The 26672-nt window shown below is 46.9% G+C and overlaps 1 protein-coding gene across 1 annotated transcript; it reads right to left on the bottom strand.

The window, feature by feature from the left end:
* Positions 1–2131: 2131 nt before the first annotated feature.
* ANKK1 (ankyrin repeat and kinase domain containing 1) lies at positions 2132–11437 on the bottom strand. The gene is given in 11 exon segments (XM_030538660.1): positions 2132–2286; positions 2289–2628; positions 2630–3337; positions 3369–3419; positions 3856–3900; positions 5992–6110; positions 6842–6915; positions 6917–6995; positions 7658–7707; positions 8895–9046; positions 11246–11437. Coding segments are annotated over 11 exon segments (1965 nt in total).
* Between the last annotated feature and the right edge of the window lie 15235 nt (positions 11438–26672).

Here is a 26672-nt window from a genome sequence, read left to right as displayed (position 1 = left end):
GTCAATATATTGCAATTAATATCTAATATATTATAATAATTCATAAGAATACAACAACTCCATTGTAATGATAATGCACAGAGGACTGTTTCTCTCCCAGTTCCCCAATGGGTCATCCCCCTTAAAATCACATTTCTTCTCTAAGTCCTAAGCAAGAAGTGAGTATATAATTCAAAAAGAAAACGCACTGAATCCTCTGTTTCCTGGCTCTTCTGTCTCTCTTTCTTACACTTCAAGCTCTGTCCTCATTTTGTGCCTGCACAGTACTGCGCACAAACCAGACAAGTAGTAAGGAATTAACCTCTTGGGCGCTGCAATGCCAGGTTGGCAGCCCTCCATCATTGTTAGGGATCGAGCAAAAGGCAGAGAAACCAGCTGGCCAAGAGAAGCCAATTTTTCCTCTCCCCATCAACAGAAGATGAGCTGAAAGACCATTTCATCCACCACCCCTTAAAACACTAGCCCCAGCTCTGCCAGAGATGAGGCTGGAGTAAAAGGCCCCACTTTTATTTATTTGTTTATTCACAAATATATTTGGGTCCCATTGCTGTGCCCTGTTCCAAGTTGCAAACTGATAAATGCTCTGCACCATTCCCGGCTCTTGAAGGACAAGCAGAGAAGATCAACTCACCCCGTGTTACCACCCTCTAGGAGATCTCCCGGACAGCTGATCAGGAATCCTAGTCTAGCAGACAAAACACCTTGTACCATTTCCTGAAAGCTGATGATTCTGTTGCATTACAATAAGTCAGTGCCGATCATCTGGAGGCAAAGCACTGACTCATTTGGGCCAGACAGCCTCCTGCAGTTATCTCTTCAGCACGGAGAGGAGAAAACGCCCGAGCAATGGGAGGAATTTACCACAGAACCTTTTCTGTCTTCCCCCACCACACACACACACAGGGCCAAATTTTCAACAGGGGTTTCTCATTCAGGACGACTAACTTCGCGTGCCCTGGTTTGGATACCCAGTGCCTCTCTACAGAGGTTCTGAGCACCTCCAGCTCCAATTATCTTCATCCGCGGCTCAGCATTGGTGAAAAACAGGACATCTCAAGTTGGACACCCAAAATCAGAGGCTGCTTTTCAAAGTCTGAACATCTGTACCCACATACTGTAAAACTCCACTCCTGGCTCAGATATTTGTGGGCATTGCAACAAATCTGTTGTCATCTAGCACATCAGTGGCCTGGAGGGACAGAGAATGAGGGTCAGACTCATGTTGACCTCTTATCCCCTCCCTAGAACCATCTCCATGGTGGCAAGTCCTCTGCTCAATACCTCAAGGTGTGGAGAAATCTGAAGACATAATTTGAAATGGTTAGAGAAACACTCTCCCCCACCTTACCCTTGTGGTGGGAAGAAGGGAGGGGAATTCTTTTAGAGATTTCCCCACCCTCACCCCAATATGTCCATTTCAGGCATTATTTTTCCTGTAATTCTGTTTTGTTTCCTTGTTTCATTTTCAGTGGCAGTGGCTGGTATGAAAGTGGGATGTTGGAATAACTGACACATAACTGCACCATATGCTCCATGTCTATTTCCAGCAGTGGGTGGGACGCAAAGGGCCCCCTTCCTGCTTATGCTAAGGCCCCTGTGCACCACTCTGATTCCTGTAAAAGCTCTCCATTTAAGGGAGGAATTGAAGCAGGAAGCTCTGTGGGAGATGTGGGTATGTTTGTCACCAGATGTAAATCCAGCAGGGTCCATCCAAAAAGAGGGGTGTAGCTTTTGCATCCACTTCCATCCCCCAGATGAAATTACTAGCATGGACCCACATACACATGGGTCAAATCCAGCACTCCCACCCCAAAGCCTTCAAAATCATGAGTCAGACCCCTAGAATAACCAGTGTTGGGTTCTTTGTCTTTGCCCTCAGATGTTGGAGACTTTAGGATTCACATCCTCCAGCTTTTCTCAGCAAACATGTGAACTAGAAATTTATTTATTTTTAAAAAAATGAAAGTTGAGATTTTCCTACAATCGCCTGACTTCAGGAGCTAGTGATTGAAGAAACAACATCTAATACTGAGAGATTCAACATAAAATTGCAAGAGCTGGTGACTCTGCAAATCCATCCCATCTGTTGGCCATGTCAGAGGTGAATTGGAGCTCACAGTTTTAAGCTTTTTCACCACTCCATGTCACCCTCGGTGTTATTCACTGGCAAGTCCTTTCCTTGCAGCAAGGTAGCAATGCTTTGCTTCTGATTCCTAATGGCTAGCTCAAGGGGCCTGCAGCCAGTTATGTCCTCCACATCCAGCACAGCATCAGCCTTGATTAGGTCTTTATGATAGCCATGTTGCCACTGAGGACAGTGAGGCGCAGGGGAGTCCAACCCACCTTGTTCTTAACAATGATGTCTGCTTTGTGCTCCTGAAGGTTGATGATGCTCAGGAAGGCACCCCACTGGAAAGTGAGGTGCAGAGGGGTTCACTCTGATTTCTCAGTGATGTTGGGGTCTACCTTGCCTCTCAGGAGTTCGCAGACCACAGACTCTTCGCTATAGCGGGTGGTCACGTGAAGAGGTGTCCAATCCATGCTTCCTTTGACATTCAGTTTAGCGTGGTTGTCTCTTAGCAGGCAGATGATTTCAATGTGGCCCTTAAAACAAGCCAGGTGTAAGGGGGGTCCACCCTTTGTTCATCCTCAAGTCCACATTGGCCCTGTATTTGATCAATTTTTCACACATCGGGTATTTCCCCTTCACCGCAGCCATGTGAAAGGCACTGTAGTGATTCTCATCCAGGCAGCTGACAGATGCTCCACGCTTCAGGAGGTATTGGACCACCCTGAACTTACCCCTCTCCACAGCAAAGTGCAGTGGAGTCTGGTGGTTCTTCTGCTTCCTCTCTAGGTCAGCTCCTTGACTAGCTAGGAGTTTCACAAGGCTGATGTGCCCGAAGCAAGCTACCATGTGGAGGGCAGTTCTCCCAATGTTCTCTTAGCAGTTGGGGTCAGCCTGATGGGAAAGCAGCATCCTGGCCATGTTCTTGAAGTTGTTCTGAGATGCCAAGTGAAGTGAGGTCCATCCTTCATGTTCTTGGGAGTCTGCCTGTGCCTGGTGGTCCAGCAAGAGGCGCACAATCCTGTCATCCCCATTCTGAGCCGCAAAGTGAAGAGGGGAACAGCTGTCTTTGTCAGCCATGTTGACATCCGCACCGTGCTCTATTAGAACTGAGCAGATCTCTGGTGACCTCTTCTGGACAGCCACAATGAGTGGGGTGTAGCCACAGACCAGGTGGATGTCCACGTTGGCCTCCTGACTCAACAGAAACGTCACCTTCTCCACATTTCCTTGAATCACCACGAGGTGAAGCAGGGTGAGGCCATTTTCCTGGGCCCCACAGACTTCCTTGGACATTATGAAGCTCTCCAGGCCCTTGACCTCGCTGGTGGGGAACGTGGGAGATCAGTCTCTAAGGACAGAGGAAACAGAGCATGAGAAAGAGAAAGCAACTGAGTGATATAACAGCTTGAGGGCTCCCAAACTATGGTGTGCATATCACTGGGGAATTCTGGATGCCCAGAGCTCAAAATAAAACCCATGCATGTGGATCTGCAGGGTCTAAAACCAAAGGAAATGCACCCACCTGCTGGTCTGCTATGGGACAGGGCTGTATGGGTAAGAGCAAAGGAAACGCTTTGCATCTCTCTCACAGGGACTTTATATTTGTTCTTTTTTTGGTTTGCATTTTTCCTTAATCTGAAATTAAAAATCACCCAGTCCGAAAACACATGGATTGTCCTTTTGTATGGAGACTATCATAGGGGAAAGCTGGGAAACAGGGCTGCTCTATTCTCTTGCCCACTTGATTCTCATCTAAGGTTTATGAGCAAAGGTGCCCTACTCACCACTACTACTTGTGTCTTGGGAGAGATGGATCCTAGTTTCTGGCTCTTGTTTTCAGGGAGGAGAGATAATAGGAAAAGGACATTATGGACAGTTTGTTATTTGCAGTTTACCATTTGTGTGTTTCATGTTCTTCCCATTTAGCACGCTAGGATTTTGTGCCATCATTTATGCACTATTTTTCTTACCAAGCTTGCTTGATATTACATTCAAAACTCACTCAAGATAATCACAGCACAATTGGGAATGCAAGAGTGCAAACACAATGCTGGGGGTTATTATAAATCAGCAGCATGGCCTGTTTTACCTTAAAAGCAAAATAAATTTCCTTGGGAATTTTAACCCCCCTGATAAATCTCATGCATAGTGAGCTGTCCTTAGTATTTACAGCCTACTTAAAAAAATTAATCTTGAAAGAAAACAGTACATTGAATAATAAATCACAGAAAAGGCAGGACTTCCATTTGTTGAAGACAACAGAGAATCCTTTGGAGGAAAAGAAATAGGTTCTGTCTGTCTCTCCCATCTACCTCCCATGCTGATACTCCATGATTCCACTGTAGCAATTTCCAGTAACTTCTTAGAAGAACTCCCTTCTTATAGTGCAGTCTAACCTTCCCCTCACTGGCTGCCAATCATGGCTATGTCGAATGCGGTCTCCTTGGACTCCTGAACTCTCTCTTGAACTGGTGCTTTCTGGGAAACATGCAGGATAATGAGGTTTCACTCCTTCTCTTTCCTTAGTCACCTCTTCCCAAAGCTAAATGTTCCATTTCCATTATTTCGATGTTTAATGCCAGGATCTCAGATACCCATTTACACTTCCTCCCAGGGACTCTGAACAAAATCGTCTTCTTTTCTCTTGACCCTTTGAACTTGCCTGCCCAAGCATCTGGTCTCTCGCTAACTTTAATGAATGGGGGGGAAAATGAAACTACAACAAGAATAGTATTTCAGTCCTCTTGTGTTAGAATCATAGAATATCAGGGTTGGAAGGGACCTCGGGAGGTCATCTAGTCTAACTCCCTGCTCCCTCCCACATGCATTACCAACTAAATCATCCCAGCCAGGGCTTTGTCAAGTCTGACCTTAAAAACCACTAAGGAAGGAGATTCCACCACCTCCCTAGGGAACTCATTCCAGTGCTTCACCACCGTCCTAGTGAAACAGTTTTTCCTAATATCCAACCTAAACCTCCCCCAATGCAACTTGAGACCATTACTCCTTGTTCTGTCACCAGGTACCACAGAGAACAGTCTAGATCCATCCTCTTTGGAATCCCCTTTCAGGTAGTTGAAGGCTGCTATCAAATCCCCCCTCATCCTCCTCTTCTGTAGACTAAACAATCCCAGTTCCCTCAGTCTTTCCTCATAAGTCATGTGCTCCAGCCCGCTGGACTCTCTCCAATTTTTCCACATCCTTCCTGTAGTGTGGGGCCCAAAACTGGATGCAGTACTCCAGATGAGGCCTGTTACTTCTTCCCTTGGGGGAGGTACCCTTTACACCCTACACTGTGGAGATTTAAGAGCAAAAATTTGATCTATGCCCTGACTGGGATATGCTTGGCGTAATACATATATGCCTCTGCTTCCCCAGATCTGGAAAATGTCATCTGGAGCTTTATGCTTGGAACTACGGACTCTGTCCTGCAATTAACTCTGCCTGGGCAAACCCCCACATGGAGCTCCATTGAACTCTGCTGGCATGGAGCTCATTGCAGGATCAGGGCCTAAATGATATCCAGCCCTGCCTCTGCTGTGTGCTTGCAGCTGTGTAAAAAATTCTTTCCCTCAGCCTGCCTGCGTCCCAGCCAGCACAGCATCCCATCCCGCCAGGGAGGAGTAAGTTCCTCACCAAGAGGATGGGATAAGGCTCCTTCCTAGTGGCTAATAAGAACTTCCTCCATTTGAACAGCCCTGACATTCCCGGCCAACTTCCTAGATTCATGGGCTCCCTCCTCAGCAGTGAAGGAGGAAACACACCAGACAGAGCAGCCTGTACAAAAAGCGCGGAAGTAGTCTGATTGGTAACAACGGGGAAAGAGATTCAGCTCCCTCTTGTGTGTGAAAAGAGGGGAAGGAAAAGTCTGCTAAGGTGTTTGAGAGCATTTCCCAGGAGAAGGTGTGAATCTTCCTTACTTTTTGGCTCCCAGTTCTGTTGGGCTTGTGAGACATCTTCCTGACAAGGCACTCATTCTCTGGATCCACCACAAGGCTTTGCATTAATGGCAGGAGCATGTCAGTTTCCACAGGGATATCTACCCAAGGAGAAAGACGGTTAGTCGAGGACTGCCCTTCCTCACAAGACCCAGACCCAGAATAAAAGGAAACGTGTTTGGGCAGTAGCTGGCCACTACACAGCTCAATGCAAACAGCCAGTTATTCTCAATCCCTGCCTTCACCCTTGCAAACCCGTACAGTACAACAGGCACAAGGAGAACAGAGGCCTGCAGAGTACCTCATGCAGGATGTGCTTTTTTAGGCAATGCCCAAGCAACATTCAGGGGCAGAGAGCTCCTAGAGAGGATCGCAGCAATGTCTTTAGAGCACTGACTTTCAACACAAGCCTCCAAAAGAGGCTTCTAAGGAAGCTCTGCACTCATTGCTAAAAGCGTGACAGAGCCCCAGTAAGAGGCTGCTTTCAAAGATGGGACTCCCTAGGATCAGCGAATCTGCATGGTTTAAGATCCTTGAGAAGGACATGGCTATGGAGGTGGGGGGAGACTCAAGTAAAGACTGTTTGTGAGAAGCCCATAAATTGCCTTATGTTTAAACTAAAGGTGGGGCTGAGCAGCAGAGTTGAGCCGCATATCCCAGCTTCCCCCAGAGGTCAGATATCTTGGGAGCTGGAGCTTTGGTTCAGCCGATGTCGAAGCCATTCTTGACATCTAGAACTGCTTATTGGTGCAAAACTCGCACTGGGAGTTCAGATCAAGTGTTTGGCTTTGCACTCAGCTGAGTTCAAGCCAGTCACACTTGGCTACCACACCTGTGAAGTGTGGCCTTTTCTTGGAGTCTTGGTCCCAGCACCTCTTCAGCAAGTCAACCATCTGCTGGCATTTCCTGGCCACTCATCACAGATGGATCTAGGCAGGGCCGCCTGCCTGCTGAAGTCCCGACTATGATGGCCATCATGTTGGCTCCTGAAAAAGAGGCAGCAATGTGCAGTGCACTTGTTTTCTGTTACCAGGATGGAGCAGCGATGACACTGCGGTCATTACAGCAGGGCTGTACCATTAGACCGGGGCCTTTAACTCACTGCTTAGGGACTGCACTCCCTTGCTTCAAGCACAATCCCACCTCTGCACCCACACCCCTATGCTCTAGGGCTTTGGCCTGTCAGTCTGTCTGAACCAGCCCTGTGAGCATCACATTGCACTGCAGGACTGCTGGGTTCCAGAAGGCCCAAGCTTCACATTATCCCCCTAAAACCCTGCGGCAAGGTGAAGGTATGTCCCCCCATCTCTTAGATGATACCACCGACCTCGAGTCAACAGGTATATTGTCCTCAGGTCCCAATAGCAGCATCTGTCCACATAGTTACAAGACAGGCAGCCTGGCCAGATGCAGGAATGGCAGTCAGGGTTTTTTGGTTCTGTTCCTGACTCTGCCACTGACTCTCTCTATGGCCTTGAGTAAGTTACTTGATTTTTCTCTGCTTCTGATTCCCAGGCTGGAAAGCGGGGCTAATGATGTAGCCTGCTGTATTTCCCAGCCAGGGCTGTTGGGACTTGAGGTTACTTATTCAGCACAGTGCTTTGGAGGTAAAGATTAGTGTGGGAAGTGGGTTTTTTGTAATTGTTACCTGAATATGGCTTCTTCTGCATAAGAACCTCCCAAATGACAATCCTGAAGCTACGGGCAATGAAAGGTCATCAGCAGCCATCCATGTGACATCCTTTTCTTAAATAAAAATTAATCTCATAGCTTAGTGGGATACTCTCAGCTTTTCGGGAATGGACAAATTAGGGAACAGGCTATTCAGATGCATCTTATCTCAAGGGAACGAGTCCCCATGCCTCCAAGGGGAGGATTTCTCAAACGATCACAGAAACCTCGGACAGCCCAGCACTCCCAGGCTGTGCCAATGCCAGAACTGGGGCTGGTCACAGTAATGGATTGCTCCCCACGACAGCCCTTGCAAGAATCAAGCTCCAAGCCCCTTTGTTTTGACCCAGTTCCCATTTGGGGAACCGATGTTTGGTGACTCCAAAGTCCCAGCATTCATTTGACCCTGGGCTGCTTCTTCGCTTTTTGTTCCTCAGTGTGCCTGCTGGTGCATTTCAGCGGTGGGTAAAGGATCCCCCTATATCTAGTTTGGGATGTAAGGAACAAGGGGAACCTAAGGCATTGGCCTCTGACCAGTATGGCACCCCATACTGGCCAAAGCTAAGCTGATACCCAAATGCAAAGCCTGAACAGAACCTTAATTGCTTCAGTACCAGCAAAAACAAGAAGTCTGGTTGCACCTTAAAGACTAACAGATTTATTTGATCTGAAGAAGTGTTTCTTTTACCCATGAAAGCTTATGCCCAAATAAATCGGTTCACCTTTAAGGTGCCACCGGACTCCTTGCTGTTTTTGTTGATACAGACTAACAGGGCTACCCCCTGATACTTCAGTACCAGCATAACTCTAAGCAATGCCTGTTGAGCAAGGGACCACATGCTGCCTGCGTTGTGGTTTAATATTATTCCTCTCCTCCAATAGCTCTTCATGACCTAACAGGGTGTGATGGAACCGGAGGCAATACAGCCTACAAGTCATGCCAGGTCAGAACTATACAGAAATGCAGCTGGTCGGAGACAGATGACTCTCCGCAGATAAACTCACCCTGATGAGGGGTAAGCAGCACACGTCGCTCCTGGCACGTTCCCCACCAAGTACATTATTCAAGGAAGAGAGCCAGAATGTAAACAAAATTAGGCAATGCACAATCGCTCTCACATCATGCAGGAGCAAGACGGCAACTCTGGCTGACCCCTGAACAGATATCCCCAGCTGCTGCTGCCTCCCGCCCAGTCACTCCACACAGCCCTTACCTATACACATCATATTCAGTTCCTGGAGGCCTGGTGCTGTGGAGAAACATTTCGGGCGGAATGTAGCTCAGGGTGCCCCTCAAGGCTGATCTCTCAATGTACTGCATCCGGCTGAACTGCTCTATCCATCTGGACAACCCAAAGTCTGAAATCTGAAATCAGGGCCAGCTATAACCTCCCTTTCTATCACCCAGCAACCACTCTCCCTGCTTGCTCTAGCCATCCAGAGTGCAGCTGTTTACAGACAGAGGGAAGGTTTTGTGATTAAGATGTGGGGAATGAACTCCAAGGCCCGCTGAAGTCAGTGAGAGATTTGCCATTGAGCTTGATGGGGGCCAGGATTTCACCCTGGATTGGGACTGACCTGCATTTCCCAGGTTGGCTCTTTATTGTTGCAATGCTTAAAATGGAAGGTGAAGCATTTTCTAGCATGGTCCTGCCACAGAGAATGAAAAGCCCTAAGTCTCTCCTGTGTACACTGTGCATTTTCAAAATAGCTTCTGCAGCAAACCCAGCTGTGCCACAGAGATTAAAACACCCAGGACTGGATTCTCAGCTGGTGCTGATCAGCATAGTTCCATTGAATTCAATGCAGCTGTGCTAATTTACACCAGTTGAGGACCTGGTTCCTAATGTACAGCATAATGGGCCAACTGGTACAGCCTGCATTGCACCTAAGGGTGAGCTACAGCAGTGTTTCTCAATGACTGATCTGTGGACCGACACCAGTCCCTGAGATTTCCCTGGCCCATTTTAGGAAGGCAGCAAGCTGATCCCTGGTATCAAAAAGGTTGAGAAACACTGGGCTAGAGCTCAGAGCAATTCTCATCACGTGATGTACCGATGAAGCGAGCCCCTTCCAGCTGCCCCTTGTTTGAATTGTCTGATCACGCATCTTTACAGAGAACATGGTACAAGTGGCAAAGAAGGTTCCAGCAATGTAGTTCCCCTTAAGAACTTCGTAAGCCTGCCAAAACATTTGTCATGAACTGCATGAAACCCACCCCAGGCCAGAAAAATCAATGCACGCTTAGCTAATAGAGTTGCCCTTCCAAGGCCCGGGGATTATGTTCCAGGGAGCATTTGTCATATGCGCTCAAACCCGAGAGTGAATTCCTAACCCACCACCCAGTCCTACCAGATGTAGAGCAGCAAAATGTTTGGCAAAGCAGAAATGATCCCAAATAGCATCTGGAATGCAACAGAAAGCGCAACAGCCACCTTCTTCCACCTGCTTATCTAGAAATCCATGCTTCCCTTTCAGAACCGGACCAAAGGAGATCAGAGAGTGCAGGTTTCTATACCTGCCTCCGTCACTTTGTTGGGGAATCGTCTCCCTGTGTTCATAGCAATTCTGGGAAAGACATGAAAAAAATCATTTGAATTTCTCCTGTGCAGGCCTGAATTCTCCTCTATTCTCCAATGCTGGTAGCTATGCACAATCATCAGCAATGAAAATAAATCTTCTCTAGTTCCCTTGTGACCAATAGAGTCATTCCCTTTGGTATATGCTCCGGTGCTTTGTCCAGCTCATGTTTTAATCTGTGCTTCTGGTTACTTTCCCTAAGTGTATTTGCTTCTGTCACTGCCATCTTACTGCTAGCCTCTCCAGCCTGCTCTGAATGATTTCTCTACCTTCACCCCAGATTTCATTAACATGCTGTTTACCCCTGTCTTCCACACTATTAGCAAAGATTTAAACTAAGATCAGAGCAAGCCCTGATCCCTGGACATATTCTCCACACCTCACACACTTCCTTCCATTTATGGTGCTTTTCCCTTTTTAAATCAATGACGTTGTCCATGTCTAAGCATGAGACAGTGTATCAAATGCTTTACTGAAGTCCAAATCAATTACATCAGTCTCTGTGGCCACCAAGCCGCAGAAGCCTGAAAACTACCCCATGAAGAAGTCACACCCATCTTAGTTAGTGGGACACCAAGCCATGCACATTAACTCGGCAACGCAGCGAATCCTTCCCCTGGGATTCTGCCGTCCGATTTCTGTTGGCTAGTTTATCCATATGATATTAAGTTAAAAAAAGCCAGTACATCAGTTAGTAGAGTGGCAATTCGTTAGTGGAGTGGAAATAAGGTATCAGGATTTAGGGAAGATTAGGTAACCAAGAGTGGAAATTTGACTAGGGCCTTGGGACAGAGAGTGTGATCAGAAAGGAGTTAGTGAGCAGGACTAAACCAGAACCATTCAACAGGGGAACTTTGCTGGCTCCGCTGTGTTAGCTTTTATCCAGTGACAAAGGACAAGCTTGGGTCATTCCAAGCACTCTCTGCCGGTGTCACCCCCATGTCCCATTGCTCTCTGCTGGTACTAGAAGCACCTGTGCACATACCCGCTCGCGCCCTGCGTGGTCATTCAGGCAGATACTGAGCTTGCAGTGTAAAGATGCCGCTGAGTGGTTCAGCATCTGGAACAGCTGCACAGTGAAGCTGGCAGCTCTGGATTTTTCACTCTGCAGTAACTGGATGTGTCTGCATCCGAACGGCAGCCTGGCAAAGACAAGGGAATCCAGCTTCACTTCCATCCATCCCCATCCCATGGGATTTCCCAGCATCAATTTACATAGGCTTTAAGTCAGGTCTACATGGCAGCATGGGCAGGTTAAGCCAAAAGCCCCAGCATGGTAATACGGCCTCATCTTGGACATCTTTCTGGATGAGAACTGTTCTGGAGATCATGGTTCCCAGTGCCAGAGAACAATTTTACTGAATGCTGATTTCACTACAACTGTCCAACCTGCTGTTGCAATGTTGGTTATTAGTCCCTGACCTAGACTGGCTTGTAAGCAGTGCAGAGGTGACCCTGGCAGTGCCTGTGTGGGCCAGCACGTAAGCCCTTCTTAGTGGTAATACTACTACTTGGCTTTTCATCTCTGAAGTACTTTACAATCATTAACAAATTAATCCTCAGGCATCCTGATGCCTGTCCCGGAGCAGGGAGGGAGCATTATCCCTGTCCTGCTGCTAGGAGATCGAGACACAGGCAAGGGGAGTAATTTACCCAAGGTCACACAACAGGTCACTTCAAAATGACTCGGATCAGGGGGCTCCCTACAGTATCAATGAGAAAGTAGCTGTCAGGAATCACGCAGGGCCCCTCCCATTCCTAGCACAGGCCTTAAGAACAGCGCGTGAAGATAATGCTCAAGCTCTCGCAGCAGCCCTGGATCTGACCTGGGGAATAGACAGCACATGGCATCCGGTCCTTCTGGCCTGGCAGTGGGAGTCATGCAGCATGACCCGATCCTCAGCTTGGCGTGGCGTGGTTGTTCTGCAGGGTAGTGACAACCAGGAAGGTCTCTGGGGAAGAAGGTGGTTCTTGGAGCCCAGGACCTGCTTCCTCAGCAGGATGCAGGCTCATCTGCACAGAGTAGCTCCCAGAGCCACAGGTGTCATCGGACACAACTGCAAAGCTGGAGGGGGATAAAAGCCTTCTCCAATGACAAACGCCAAGGACAAACAGCAAGGTGCACGGGATTTGGTCACTCTGGCGGAGCTGCTTATTTCATGACGATAAGACAACCAGGAACCTGAGTCAAGTTTTACAATTCCACTGAAAGCGTCTAAATCTCTGCAATAGTTGAGTTTACTTTGTAAATTGTGTCATGATAAAGTCACACATTTCCAGAAACATCTCAGCTTGGCCTCTGTGTACTTGCAAACCACTGCAAGCACCAGTTAACATGGAAGCATTTTAACGTACATAGACATCTGCCTTCTCTGTGGACACAATTGAGCACCTAGACACCCGGTTGCTATAAAGTGCTCTTGCAAATGATTTTGCCTGCAAAATTGCACCCACAGAAAGTTTGAGGGGAGCAAAAATGCAGGCACAGAATTGGAATCGGCTGTTAAAAAATCAGGCTCTGAAATGCAGGTTCGTGTACCAGAGTGTTCTCCAAATGTGAAGCCATGTGAGAAGGACTAAACATTTTTAAAATACCATTTCAACTTCCCCATTTTACTGACCTGTGGGTACATTAGCATGTTCAAAGTGCACAGCATGAATACCCCAAATGATCCCAGCATTATAACTGCTCATCCAGAAGAACATCGTCCAACTGCGTCAAACTCTTCTGAGGCACCCTGCTCTCAAATGTTCTGGGATCAGAATCTGGCGCAGCACAACAGTTATCAAGTCCTCAGCTTCATCTTCAGTCATTTTGCTTGTTCTAACAATATGCTCGCTCGCTGTGTGCGTGGAGGGCTGATCAAATGATCCACTGTCAGTAACATCTAGTGAGGAATTCTTCCCTGATGCAAAGGCCATTGGGACATCAGAAGCATCTGAAGAACTCTCCAAGGCTGGCTGGAATTGGGTTCAATTTTTTGTTAGAAGTGGCTCAGTCACTCAGTGCCAGCACACTGAAGAGGGAGGACTGGTTTATAACCTTATCCTCAAGCCCATCAGCAGAGGTGAAAGCCGGTTTTGTTGCCAGAGACGTTTTGGCCTTAAGAAGACAGAGAGGACTGAGTGATGTGAGCGTGAGGGGTGGAATGACCAGGCTCATTTTTCACATGGTCTTCTGAAGATGTCCTCTCTGGTAGGCGGCTTTGAAGGCTTGATGGCAAATGATGCAACTGAGACAGAAGTGTCTGAACAGGTGGTTGGCCAGCTGTCACGGCACTCTCTTCTCTCATGGGCATGCTGTTGACCTTCACTGTTAGTGGTGAAACCACCGCTGCCTCATTCATTCTGGTGACATTTGGTTGCAAAGTATTCAAATGAGATCTGGTATTTGAAGTGGCCAGGAAGAATGCTTTCCTGCTCATTAGCAAAGCACTTGAATGATCATCTATAACTGCAAAGGAATCTGAGGCAATCATTTCAAGGACAAAGCAGCCTTCCCCAGCTATACCCCTACAGAGAGATGCAACAGGGAGTAAAACCATTGACCCCAAAACAGCTGAAGTGAATGGTTCTGGAAACCCAGGCAATCTGTCTGTCCTTCAGATACCTCTACAAAGTGGTGCTCATCCCTCTCCATTACTAGCGCTCTCAGAAACGCCTTCTCCAAATGCCTTACTGCAATCTTCATTGCAAGAGCCCAAAACCGATAAATCACAGCCTTTCGCTTTGTCCCAGTTTGTCAACTTCAATAAATTGGTCATTTCCCAGGAAGTTGATGAAAGTCTCAAACAAAGCCCAAGCCTAGCTCTGCAAAGTGATATTGATCATTGGACAATGGCACACAGACCTGATCCATCCAGATCCCCTGAGAGCCAAGGGACTTCAGCTGATAATAGACATCCATTAAACCAGTCAGATTATTCCTGTTCAAATTATCCTAAACAACCATAGGGTTGAAAAGGACATCACCTGTGTTCTTGTGGCAGGAGAGCTCTATGGGTGATCAGCCAGGTACATCTGCCTCCGTCCATGCTGGGCCCAAGCCCCCAGGTGCGTCTGTCTCTGCCCACACTGGGCCTGACCCCCAGGTACATCTGCCTCTGCCTGTGCTGGGGCCGACCTCCCATGCTGGCGGGTATGTCTGCTTCTGCTCCCCACGGGTATCATGCACAACACATTTCTGTTCATCTTGGATCTCAAGTAAACTTCCCCACAACGCCATGCCCGAGCACTCTGAGAGACCCTGAAGGTGCGAGAATACCACAGCCCCCTGCTCAGGCCAGTACCTTCCCAACATCCCTGTTAGCCCACCCATCCCCTGCCCCCTCAGTGTTCCCTGACAACAAGGACCAGAGCTTTAACCTTCCTAACTCTGACACTTCAGCTTCCCAAAGCGGGCGTCCTGGCAGCCTTGACCCATCACTGACCTGTGCACTAGGAAGCCTGCCCAGCTTAATGACAACTCCTGGGCTGTTGGTTTTCATCAGTCCTGCTGAGGCTCCAATGCACCCAGCACAAGGGCTATTCACTCAGATATCACACCTTCCAAAAGTCTACATGCTTTCACGGCCAGTCACTGGCTGCTCCTATTGCCAGCCCAGTATCTGTTCTGCTTGGTTGGACATTCTGATGACATGGTGTGTTTACAACCCATGAAAAATGCCCCCCTGTCTTCAGCAAACCCAGACACTAGTGATGGGAGTCTGGCTTCCGTTCAGGAATTGCTAATATCATCAACCTTACTTAACTCTTCAGTGATCAAAGGAACAAGAAGCACAATGCCAGCCTTGCCTGGGCATGAGATGGAGAACCATCTACCGTGGCTCTCAGTAATCGGCTTCCTTCAACACTAGCACAGCCACTTGAGTCTCTGGGATCTACAGCTCTTCAAAGAGACAAGAGATTAACATCAAGCACATTACATTCTCCTTTACCAGCTTCTCTTGGCTTTTGCAAGAAGGCTGAAAAAGTGACCCCAATCTCTGGACGCTGAGTCTCCTTCAGAGATGCTGGAATCCCAGTAGCAAATAAAGCTTTAATATAGGCTCGGGGTTGTTCTCTCTCAACCTTTTGCTAGTAAGAGGGATTAATGCTGGTAATGGATCTGTCGCTGTCCTTGAAAGCCTGCATGGTTTTGAGGGGAAATGAAGATGCTGGTGTTTCTTTCTGGTTTTCGTCCAGCGCGTGAGAATTTCTAATTGAAGTCACAAGAGAGATTTTGGCATTTGGCATTGCAGTCCACATGATGCCACCAGGCAGCCTAGAGCTTGCAATCTCAACAGTGAGGGGCTGAAATGCATGTGGTTCTACGAGTGCCATCTCACTGCAAGTGGGACTGGACAGGTCAATTCTGGTAGCAGTTTCCCATTCTGCTTTTCCTGGAGGTAACTCCTTTGGATCTTTCGTAAGAGTGGAAGAGTCCATTTTCCCCCTTGAGATGGGAATGCTCATGCTACTCAAAGTAACAGTGCCATGGTCCTGGAGATTTAAAACTACTTCTTCTATCTGCAGTTGTTCAGACACATCCGAGTTTCTGCTTGACTCTTTAGTAGCTTGTCTGTATCCTTTGCAAAGGCTGTCACTGCGTGCAGTGCACTGAAGTTGGATGTAGCCTCAGGTGAGTGGGGTAATCTGTTGTTTGTAGGGTCAGTTGTGACACGTTACAATTTATACGTCACCTTGGCTGTGTTGTCTTCCGTGATGGAAAACACTCCACTGGTCCCTGGGCTGCTCAGTCGGGTTTCTCTCAGAAATCTCTGGCCTACCATTTCATTGGAATGAGGTTCATTTCTGGAGGCAGCGAAAGAATAGAAAAAGCCCTTTGTCTCTTTTCTAGTTAATTTACTTTTAGCTTGTGATGCTTGTTTGCAACAGGAGCAGAATGTTAAGTAACCTGCTGGTTTCAAACCTCATCATACAAAACTCAGACTGAATGTAAAGAACTGGCAGGGTCTGCATTGTCCTTTGTCAAGCTACCACTGACTGCTACCTCTAATACACTAGGCCTGAATCGCCACTGTCTTGCATCTCGTGTCATCAGTTGCACCAGTGCAATACTGGTGTAAAATGCTACCAGATCAGAATGGATCCCTTTTACACCAACTTTGCACAGGGCTAGATGACAATATGAGGTGCAGAGCAATGGAGAATCAGGCCTTAAATTATGGTCACTGCTGATCATCACCAGTGATCACTATAGATCCTGATTACAAACTTCATGCTTGAGAAGTTGAGGCCTACGAATGGTGAATCCCTGGCTGAGAGTGTTACCTGTATTCATTTTATCCACTGTATAGTGGCCCTGATTTTCAAAAAAAGGCCTCAGCTCTCCATTTCGGGGCCAACAAATAACTGCAGCCCCAAACGTGGGCATAGAGAACAGACCGATTTTAAAGCATTTAGATATCTACGTAGCTGATTTGTGGCTGCAATCCTAGGGCTTCGGCACACACTAGCCAAAATGTGGCTACAAAAATCAGAGTTCACTCCCGAGTGCTGGGTACTCAAATTGGCCTGTCCCAAGCTTACTTAGCTTCATAGAGACTGTACTCTGCCAATTCACAGCAGATCTCACATCTGCTGAAGAAATTCCTTCGCAGAACATTGTCACTATGGGCCTAATCTGAGCCTATTGAGGTCAAAGGAAAGATTCCCCTTGACTTCAATAGGCTTTGGAGGGTCGGGGTTCATTAGACTCAGAACTGAAATCTGGGATTGTCATTCTTTCACTATAAATAGGGTTTCCTTATAGCCAAATTCAGTGTGTGGAGTACCACTGCCTTAGAGGCTACAGGCAGAGACTGAACATCTATACCACAATTTTACAGCCTGAGTCAGCGGACATGGGCCAGCATGGGTGTTTAGTTGCGGTGTAGACATACCATAAGACACAGTCTTTAAGAGGCTCACCCCCAGCCCATATGCTTTCAATCAGGAAGGTCCTAGAGTACAAGACTAAACAGATGTTCTAAGTACAACCGTGATCTTAGTACTAGTGCCACAGCAACAACAGGTAAATTACTCCTTTAAGACTCAATATTGATTAAAACTCTCCTGATTAACACCTCATGAATGACAAGTTCTGCATTAGGGCTGTATTCACCAATGCACTCTGGCTGGTTTGCCTCACTCGCCTGACACAAAGCAGCTGTAACTCTGGGTGAAATGGTGAATTAAACCAGATTTAAAGATGTGCTGTCTTGCTGTAGCAGCACAAAGAAGGCAGAGCCTCCTCGTTTATCTGACTCATCCCCTTCAGTTCAAAACCAGACACTTCCTCACCTTTGTGGTGTGGTGTAAAGGGCCATTGTTCTTGTCATATACAGATAGTAAAGGGTTAATGTCTCTTTTACCTGTAAAGGGTTAACAAGCTCAGTGAACTTGGCTGACACCTGACCAAAGGACCAATCAGGAGACAAGATACTTTCAAATCTGGGTGGAGGGAAGTCTTTGTTTTGTGCTGTTTTGTCCTGTTCTTTGTTCTCTCTTGGGATTAAGATAAGCCAGTCATGTAACCAGATTTCTCCAATCTTACTGAAACAGACTCTCAGGTTCCAGATAGTAAGTAATAGATAGAAAGCGGATTAGATTTGTTTGTTTTCTTTATTTGCACATGTGTATTTTGCTGGAAGGATTTTTCACTTCTGATTGCTGTAACTTATACTTAGGCTGGGAGGGGGAGTCCCTCTGGTCTAGGTGAAGCTGAGACCCTGTAAACATTTTTCCATCTTGATTTTACAGAGATAATTTTTACTTTTTCTTTCTTTAATTAAAAGCTTTTCTTTTAAGAACCTGATTGATTTTTTTATTCCTGTGTAAGACCCAAGGGGACTGGGTCTGAACTCACCAGGGATTGGTGGGTGGGGGGGAAAAGGAGAGAAGGGGGAGGGAAAGGTTAATTTCTCTCTGTGTTAGGATCCAAGGAGTTGGGATCAGTGTCTCTCTCTCAGGGAGAGTCTGGGAGGGGGAGAGAAGAGGGGGGAAGGTGAATTTCCTCTCTGTTTTAAGATTCAAGGAGTTTGAATCACAGTGATCTCCCAGTGTAACCCAGGGAGGGGAAAATCTGGGAGGAAGAAAGGAGAGGGGAATGGTTTATTTCCCTTTGTTTTAAGACCCAAGGGGTTTGGGTCTTGGGTCTCCCAGGGAAGGTTTTGGGGGACAGGGAGTGTACCCAAACATTATATTTTGGGTTGGTGGCAGCGTGATAAGATCTAAGCTAGGAATTAAGTTTAGAAGGGAATAGGCAGGTCCCCACTTTCTGGACGCTAAAGTTCAAAGTGGGAAAGAGACCCTGACAGTTCTTATGAACATATTTTCTCTTTTTTTCCTTCTCACTCCTGGGCATTGCCATTCCTAAGCGTGTCTTCCCAGACAGTGACACGCGTGTTAAACAGCGCTGAGTGAGTATTTGCCTTTCAGTGCCTGTTTGCAAACTTAGGTGGATGAAGCTAAAAGGTGTTTCAGCTCACGCTGAATTAGCACATTTGACAAAAGGCAAAACAGAGATCAGGCCGCAGCATTTCAAAGCGAACCTCTGCATGCTAGAGCCTGAGGATTTCGGCTTCAGAGCACAGACCAAGGTTGGTATTTTTGGTCAAGCCAATTCTAATTAGGAGTTACAGGTACGAAGAATCTCTGCTTGGAGGATGAATAAGACAGCTGTCAATTGGGAGCAGTTTATCGAAGGCAAAATAAGAGATTGTAAAAATGTCATCTACTTTGATATTCTAAAGACTAGCGTATAATAAGATATTGAATATATAAAATATCATTTTGAATTATGATTTTGTAATACAGAAACAAAACATCTGTCGCAGTTTAGGCTCCAATTCAGCAAAGTTCTTAAGCACATGCTTCATTTTAAGCCTACTTCAATGGGAGCTAAGCACATATCTCAAGTTAAGCAGGTGCTCAAGTGCTTTGCTGAATCAGGGACTTAAACATTTCATAGGTGTATGTGACAAATTATTAGCATGGGGGTAAAAAAGAGATGAGGAAAAGATTAAAAATTAAAAATTGGTGGAAGATCTTTGAACACACCCATGCTCAGCTTTACTCACGTGAGCAGTCTTAGAGACATCAGTGAGACTGTTTGTGTGAGTAAAGTGAAATATATTTGTGTTTGCAGGATATTCTCCTAGGTGGATTATAAAGGTTAAAAAGCAAAGACCCATACCCCAGTATATGAGAGTGACAATAGCTCTTCTCTCCTGTCTCAGATATGACAGCACTACAAACTTGTCTTTGATTTTACAATTGTCTTCTACGTGGCTGGACATTCTGCTCCCAATGAAACTGTAGAAAGTCCTCTGCACTCTGATAAGCGACCAAAAAGGCCACTCGTTATGGAGCAAATGTCAAAAGAAAGGCAGCAGCATCTAGCTCAAAGGACACTAATCTGAGACTCACAAGACCTGGGTCCTATTCCTGGATCCGCTGTGTGATTTTCAGCAAGCCACATCACTTCTCAGTTCCTCCTCCTACCATTTCTTTATTTAACCTGCAAGCATTTCAGGACAGACTGTCTCTCACTCTGTGTGTGTACAGCAGCTAACACACTGGGGCTCTGATCTCCCCTGGGGCTTCTAACCCCTCCCATAAAACAATTTTATTTTAAACATTAAGCCTTCAAGGAGTAATGAACAAATAGGGCTGAGTGGTTCCTTCCTTCCTAAGTCTGCCACACACAAGGAACTCAATACAGCGTTTCCTCTTGTTAACTTTACTACATGAAAGGGAGGAAGGACAGGTCTTGAATCAAGAGCAACAAGAATCACTCACCAGACAGACCCAGCAGCTCACCAGCCACGATCAGAAAGTAGACAGGGAATTTCTCCTGCATTTTGCAAAGCAGCTTCTGATTCAGCCCCATAGACTTGGAAGTACTGACAATTTGCTCACACAGGTAGCAGCTGTCCCAGGAGATGCTGGGCAATTGTCCTGCTTGCTACCCCTTAACTTGCTACCCCTGGCTTTTACATGCAGAAAACCAGATGTTTTGGCACAGGCGGGCTGTGGAGTTTTTACACCATGTCGGGGGCGGGGGGGGGGGGGGCTCTGAAAGAAAAAGTTTGAGAATCCCTGTCCTAGGAGATTTTACTTATTTCATGGCTGTTGTCTATACCCAAGCATGGATTGAAAAGCCAAGCATGGGGCCTGATTCTCTGTTGTCCTACAATTTACATCTGCAACAAAAGGGTGTAACACACTATTGTTCTCATGGGGGAGCCTTTTGTACTCACTTTTCAGTGCTATAAATAACTGCCCTAGGTGCAGGTGAGTCAGATCCTTGGCATTTAGCTCTGTTGCGTACCTAGACATGGAGGGGGTTGGTGCTACTCCACGAGCTAACGCAGACCAGTGTGAATCAGGATCTATCCAAAGGCCTCTTACCTGAAAAAAAATAAAAATTGTGATTTTGGATCAGGAATCCAGCAAACTCACGATTCTTCATGCCAAATCTAGCATCAATGGAACATCAAGGCTGAGAAATCAGACGAGCAATAGTCAGAATTAAAGTTGAAATTATGCCTATTGGGGGAGTATTGCCTTAAAACATGGTCTCTCCGTTTACCATTATAGAATACTCATTAGTCAATACAATACACAGTATAATACAGACCAACATTTCTTATGCAATCTTACAAATGGTGAGTTACAGTGCAACCCAAGCATGGTCTGATTTTCAGAATGGCTGAGCACCCACATAGCCCATTGAAGTCCCTAGGAACTGCATCAAACTGGGAGCTCAGTATCTTGAAGAGTCAGCCTTGCACAGGCTTCAGACTTGACATTTTTCAGTCTCAGAGATCTCTACAGAGCAAGCCAAGCTCTGCAGGAAATCAGCTGAGTAGCTGTAAAGTCATTAATGCCTGGTGTCAGCAAGCTTAAACTTTCTTTTAGCCTTTTCTTCAGCTCTCAGTGAAAGCAATCCAGATCCAGTCCTGCCTCTCTCACTCCCACTTTGCTTTGTGCCTGAGCATGGTGAGCAGCCCTCCCTGCTCCTCTAGGCCTTACCCCACCACGCCCAGTTCTGCTGGTGCACCCTGATCCTGATATGCACCCCTCATGCCTCTGTACCTGCTGTCCTAATCCGGGCCTGTCACACAGTGCTGCCAATGCTTTTCAGTCCTTTTACGCATGACCTCTGCTGTTCCAGTCCTGCCTCTTTGACTAGCACCAAGTGATGCAGGAAGAGCTGCAAGAAAAGGAAATGTTAGACACTAAGAGGCCATGCTGAGTTGGTCCCACTTAGAACCAGACTCTCTTCCTATTATTCAACTCATCTTCCCAGCAACTATCATTGCTCCTTGCCCAAAGGAAAGAAAAGGGGACTACAAATTGGAATCTCTTCCTCCAGGAGTGTTTTCTGATGTCAGAGCAGGAGACTAAGGCTGTGGATACACTACAGAGCTTGCAGCAGCGTCGCTGTAGCATTGCTAGTGCAGACACTCTAAGCCGACGGGAGAAGCTGTCCCATCGACTTAATTACTCCAGCCCGCGAGCCAGGGTAGCTTCTCTCCCACCGACATAGTGCTGTACACAAGGGAGTTTAAGTCGGTGTAACTGACGTCACTCACAGGATAGCTTATTCACATCCCCGGACCTAAGCTGGAGTGGACAATAGCTTCCATGCTAGCACTTGTTTTGCGACCTTGGGCCTGAGTTTTTCTCTCTGTGATATGGGGATCATCACAGATACCTACATTCCAGGGGTTTTTCTGAGGCTGTTAGTCAAACTCTTGCAAGGTCGTTTTAAGATCTTCAGTTAAACTATATAGACCAGTGGTGGCCAAACCTGCTGGCCCTCCGAGCCGCATATGACAATCATCAGAAGTTCAAGAGTTGGGATGTCCCTGCCAGGGATTAGGGCTTCAGCTTTGTGGGGAGGGCGTTGTGGGGCTTCAGACCTACAGGAGGTGCCTGCTGGGGTTCAGACTTCAGCCCCACTCCTGCTGAAGCCCTGAGCTGCAGCAGACACACCCCACAGGGCTGAAGCTCCGAGATTCCCTTCCCCGCTGGACAGAAGCCAGAAGCAATGCATAGGGGGCCACGTGCCCATCCCCCAGGTTTTTGCCATGGTTTGCTGGCCTCACTTGGCCACATGGTGCCATCAGGCTCCCACCTTGCCCAGCCACTGCTGGAGCCAGCGAGCTGGGAGCTGAGGCTATGGGGAGAGGCAGCAGGAAACAGCTGGGAGCTGCAGGGAGAGCTGCTGCTTCTGATACTGCCTCTTCCCCCCCCCTCCACCCCAGCTAAAGCAGCAGCCCCTCCCAGCAGGTCCCAGCTGTTTGCTGCTGCCTCTCCATGAGGACCTAACACCTGGGAGCTCCAGGGAGGGGCTGCTGAAGGTAAGAGGGGGGACATGCCGGGGGGGGAGAGGAAGGCGTGTTGGGAGAAGTGTGAACCTTTAAATTGTGCACCCCACTCTCAGCAGGCAACAGTCATCTCTGGCAGAAGCCCGTAACCCCACCACCCCAACGCAGGGCAGCAGCCCCACGCTCCCCTGCAGTCAGGTAGGCGGAGAATGCGGGGGAGCGAGGGGGTTGCGAGCCACACTTTAACTGTGAAAGAGATGCATGCGGCTCATGAACTGTGGTTTGGCCACCGCTGCTATAGAAGCACAAGTTGTTATGATTTATTGGGTTAAATTTAAATGTGAACGAACAGTTACATTCCCTACTTCAGGGGCCCTTCAGTTGCTGATGGTAGCATAGCTTCAGGCTATAGCCATCTCCTCGTCTGCTGGCAAAGAAAATTGCAAAGCAATGCTTGATTATGCTCAACACGTTTGCTTAATATGATTTGAAATATCAGATAGAAAAATAATCCTCTTAGGGAGCAAGTTTTAAGCTTTTACCCAGCCGACTGTAGGCAGATTAAAAGAGTTTCCTAACGAAACCTGAAAAGGTTGTATTTATTTCAAACACCCCCCTCCCACACACACCCCCTCTTTAACAATCTGCTATAGGTGGGATCTTTGCATTGCAGCTTGTTAAACAGGACTGGAAATGGCAGGACTGGCACAGATCAGTTCTATTTAGCACACTTCACTTCCTGAAATTCAGGGTCAAATTTAAGTCAGTGGTATATGGAGTCACTCCCATTCATTGCACCCTGCTTCATCTGCAGTCATTTACCAAGGCAATAGAAGTGCAAACCGCTATCAAATCAACACAGGAGCATTAGATTAGATTAGAGCTGGTCAACATTTTTTGCAATCATTTTTGGAATGAAAATGTTCGGTTCTTTCAACACTTCCCTTATTTTTTACTATTATTAGACAAACATTTCTACAGACATTTTCTGAACAAATGATTTCTTCTCCCTTTCTTGTAAAATGTATCATGGGAGATAGTTCCCATTTCCCAGCCATCTCTAGTAAAGCTGAAAGGGGCTTGCTCTTTAGTGCCGTAGCCTGGAAGGACATCATTGCTGGGAGCTGGGGGCTGATGATAGAATACAGAACTTTTCACCACTGGAGTCAAGAGTTCAAACCCTGCCCAGGCTAAGAGGGACCAAAAATTGTTGCCATTAGACAGCTGCTCAGTGGCCTATAGGAAAAGAATTTGGAGCTGTTGGTTTGGCCCCCCTATAGAGGTCACAGCAGTGTTGCTATTACTCATGCTTATAAAGGGTAGTGCCTAAGACCCCATCCAGAATGGGACACTGTTGTGGTAGGCACTACACACACCGTAGTAGAAACCACAGTCACAACTGTCCCACTTCTTTGACCGTCTTTGCTGAGACACAAAGGACAGAAGACACTTTCCCTTTTACAGGTGGCACCGTTTTGTTGGCACATGGCACTGCTGCTGGCTGTATCAGTTCTGTGGCTAAACAAAGAGCTTTGTGCTCCAGACCTGTGCAGCCAGCACCCTTCACCAGACCTTAGTTCACCCGGCAAAAAGAAATGCTGACTCATGACAGTGCAGGGATAGGAAAGGTTTGTCATGCTAAAGTAATTAATCCCCCCCCCACTGCTCAGAGCTGCCTGGACTAATATTTCCATGCACTTGGATTACAATCAGTTCACCCAAACCCCAGCACAGGCAGAAGGAGGAAGAAACAAATACCGCCCAATTGTTTAAAGTGTGAATAATTTATAGCATACTTAAATAACACTCCCGGAAGAGAGATTAAAGGCTCATTATGAAAAAGTCACATTTACAGGCCTGGAAATGTTTCCTTTCGGAAACAGCCATCTCTTACGCGATCACTCGCCCCTGTATTCTTGGTATTATTTGGATTGGGATAGAAGCTGGAGGCCCTAATTGAGATTAGGACCCTGTTATGCTAGGATTTGTACACACATAACAGGAGATGGTCCCTGCCTTCAAGTGCTTGCAGTGCAAACAAAGGGTGACCAATAGGGAGCATTATATTTACATCAGCAAGTGCTGGGATTGTGACAGATGCTGCTTCCCCCAACATGGGCAAGAACTCAGATAAGCATGGCAATTAGATTAGGTTAGAGCAGGAACAGCACAGGAAAGCAACAAAAAGTCCCCAAGCAGGGGGCCTCCAACGGACAATCAGTCATTTTCCATCCTTCAGCAAGCCACTTTTATGCTGCTGTTGAATGCAGATTTCCGAGAAAAAATTATATTTCTCTGTTCCCAAGAGCCTGTCTCCCCTCTTCTGATATTTTATTCTGGTATTGGAATTTCTGGTTTCTTTCTGAGAACAGTATAAAGATATGTGCTTTATTGCAGCCTGTTTTACAAAAATTAAAATACAATAAATCAGCTGTAAATTTCAGCAAAGTGTAATGGAAAGCTTTGGAGAGGCAGCATGATCTAGCGGTTAGTGCACTGGACTAGGGGTCAGAAGATCTGATTTCTACATTAGCCCTACCACACATCTGCTGTATGATCATGGGCAAATCACTTCACCTTTTTTTCCCTTCCCAGCAGGGGTGAAAGTAACTTAAAGGACTTATTGGTACGGAGGGTGGCCAGGCTCCTGGGCAAGATGAGGGGGGCAGCTCTGGGCCCCTAGAAGGGTCAGGGCCTTGGGTGGAAGGGGCAGGTTGGGGCCAGACTCCCCCAGCCAGCCCTTCAGCACTGTCCGGCCTGTGGCCTTGGCTACACTGGCACTTTACAGCGCTGCAACTTTCTCGCTCAGGGGTGTGAAAAAAACGCGCCCTTGAGCACTGCAAGATACAGCGCTGCAAAGCGCCAGTGTAAACAGTGCCACAGCTCCCAGCGCTGCATGCTAAACCCCATGAGGATGTGGAGTACGTGCAGCGCTGGGAGAGCTCTCTCCCAGGGCTGGTGCTGTGACCACACTAGCACTTCAAAGCGCTGCCGCGGCAGTGCTTTGAAGTTTCAAGAGTAGCCATACCCTGTGTGACAAATTAAATGGCCTGGGGCTCCAGATACTGCTGGAAGCCCCAGGCCCTTTTAAATCACCGGGCCCCAGGCAGTTGCCACTTTTGCGCCCCTCCCACTCAGCAGCCCTGCCGGTATGGTGCCTGTCCAAGATCTGTTCCACTTGTTCCCCTAGCCAGTGTTCTGCAGGTCTCTTGGGTCTGCTCTATGCATAGCTTACACAGGTGCTACAAATGTTCCCAAGGCTGAATGTGGTGTAGAGGTCAGTACAGACCAGCACAAACCACATTTTGACTCATGGCAGCTGTGATTAAGTCTCTAAATTTATAAGCTATAATTCAGCTTCAGGCTGTTTGACATGTAATAACCATTATAATGAGTCATCAGCAGATGCTGAACATGGGACCTCTGATATAAATCCACTAATGAAATCTATCTATTTCAGTTGTTCTGCTATAATCCATATGCACAATTCCAGGCCATAGATTAGTTTGCACAAATGCTGCAATGACTTTTGTGATAAATGAAGTGTGTGGCGGGGGGGAGGGGGAAGTAGCTCCTTTTGATGAACACCCAGCCAGCCAATTAGCTGTAAAATCCCTCATGGTAGCTGTTCTCTACTTGCTTTACCTGTACAGGGTTAAAAAGTCCCCCAGGTAAAGAAAAAAAAAAGTGGGCACCTGACCAAAAGAGCCAATGGGAAGACTAGAACTTTTAAAATTGGTAAAGAAACTTTCCCTCTGTCTATCTTTCTCTCTGCGCTGAAGAGAGGGGCAGCAGGAATGCCGTGTAAACTTTGAACCAGGCATGAAAACCATCAGATCGTACCTAAAACTACTTTTAACAACCCAGATATGTAAGTAAATTAAGAATGTTTAGGAAGACACGATTAGGTTTATTTCTGTTTATTTTTTAATGCTTGTAGACTCCTCTGTGCTAACCCCAGATGCTTTTGTTTGCTTTTAACCTTTAAGCTGAACCTCCATGAAAGCTTTTTTGGGTGCTTAATTTTTGGAACTGCTCTTTTAAAATCTAGCAAAAGCCTAAGTTCCAGATGTATTTTCTTCCTTTTTGTTT

Source organism: Gopherus evgoodei, chromosome 19 (assembly GCF_007399415.2).
Source record: "Gopherus evgoodei ecotype Sinaloan lineage chromosome 19, rGopEvg1_v1.p, whole genome shotgun sequence".
Taxonomy (NCBI): Eukaryota; Metazoa; Chordata; order Testudines; family Testudinidae; genus Gopherus; species Gopherus evgoodei.
Note: the sequence above shows the minus strand (reverse complement) of the source record. Positions and strands in the feature narration are given on the sequence as shown.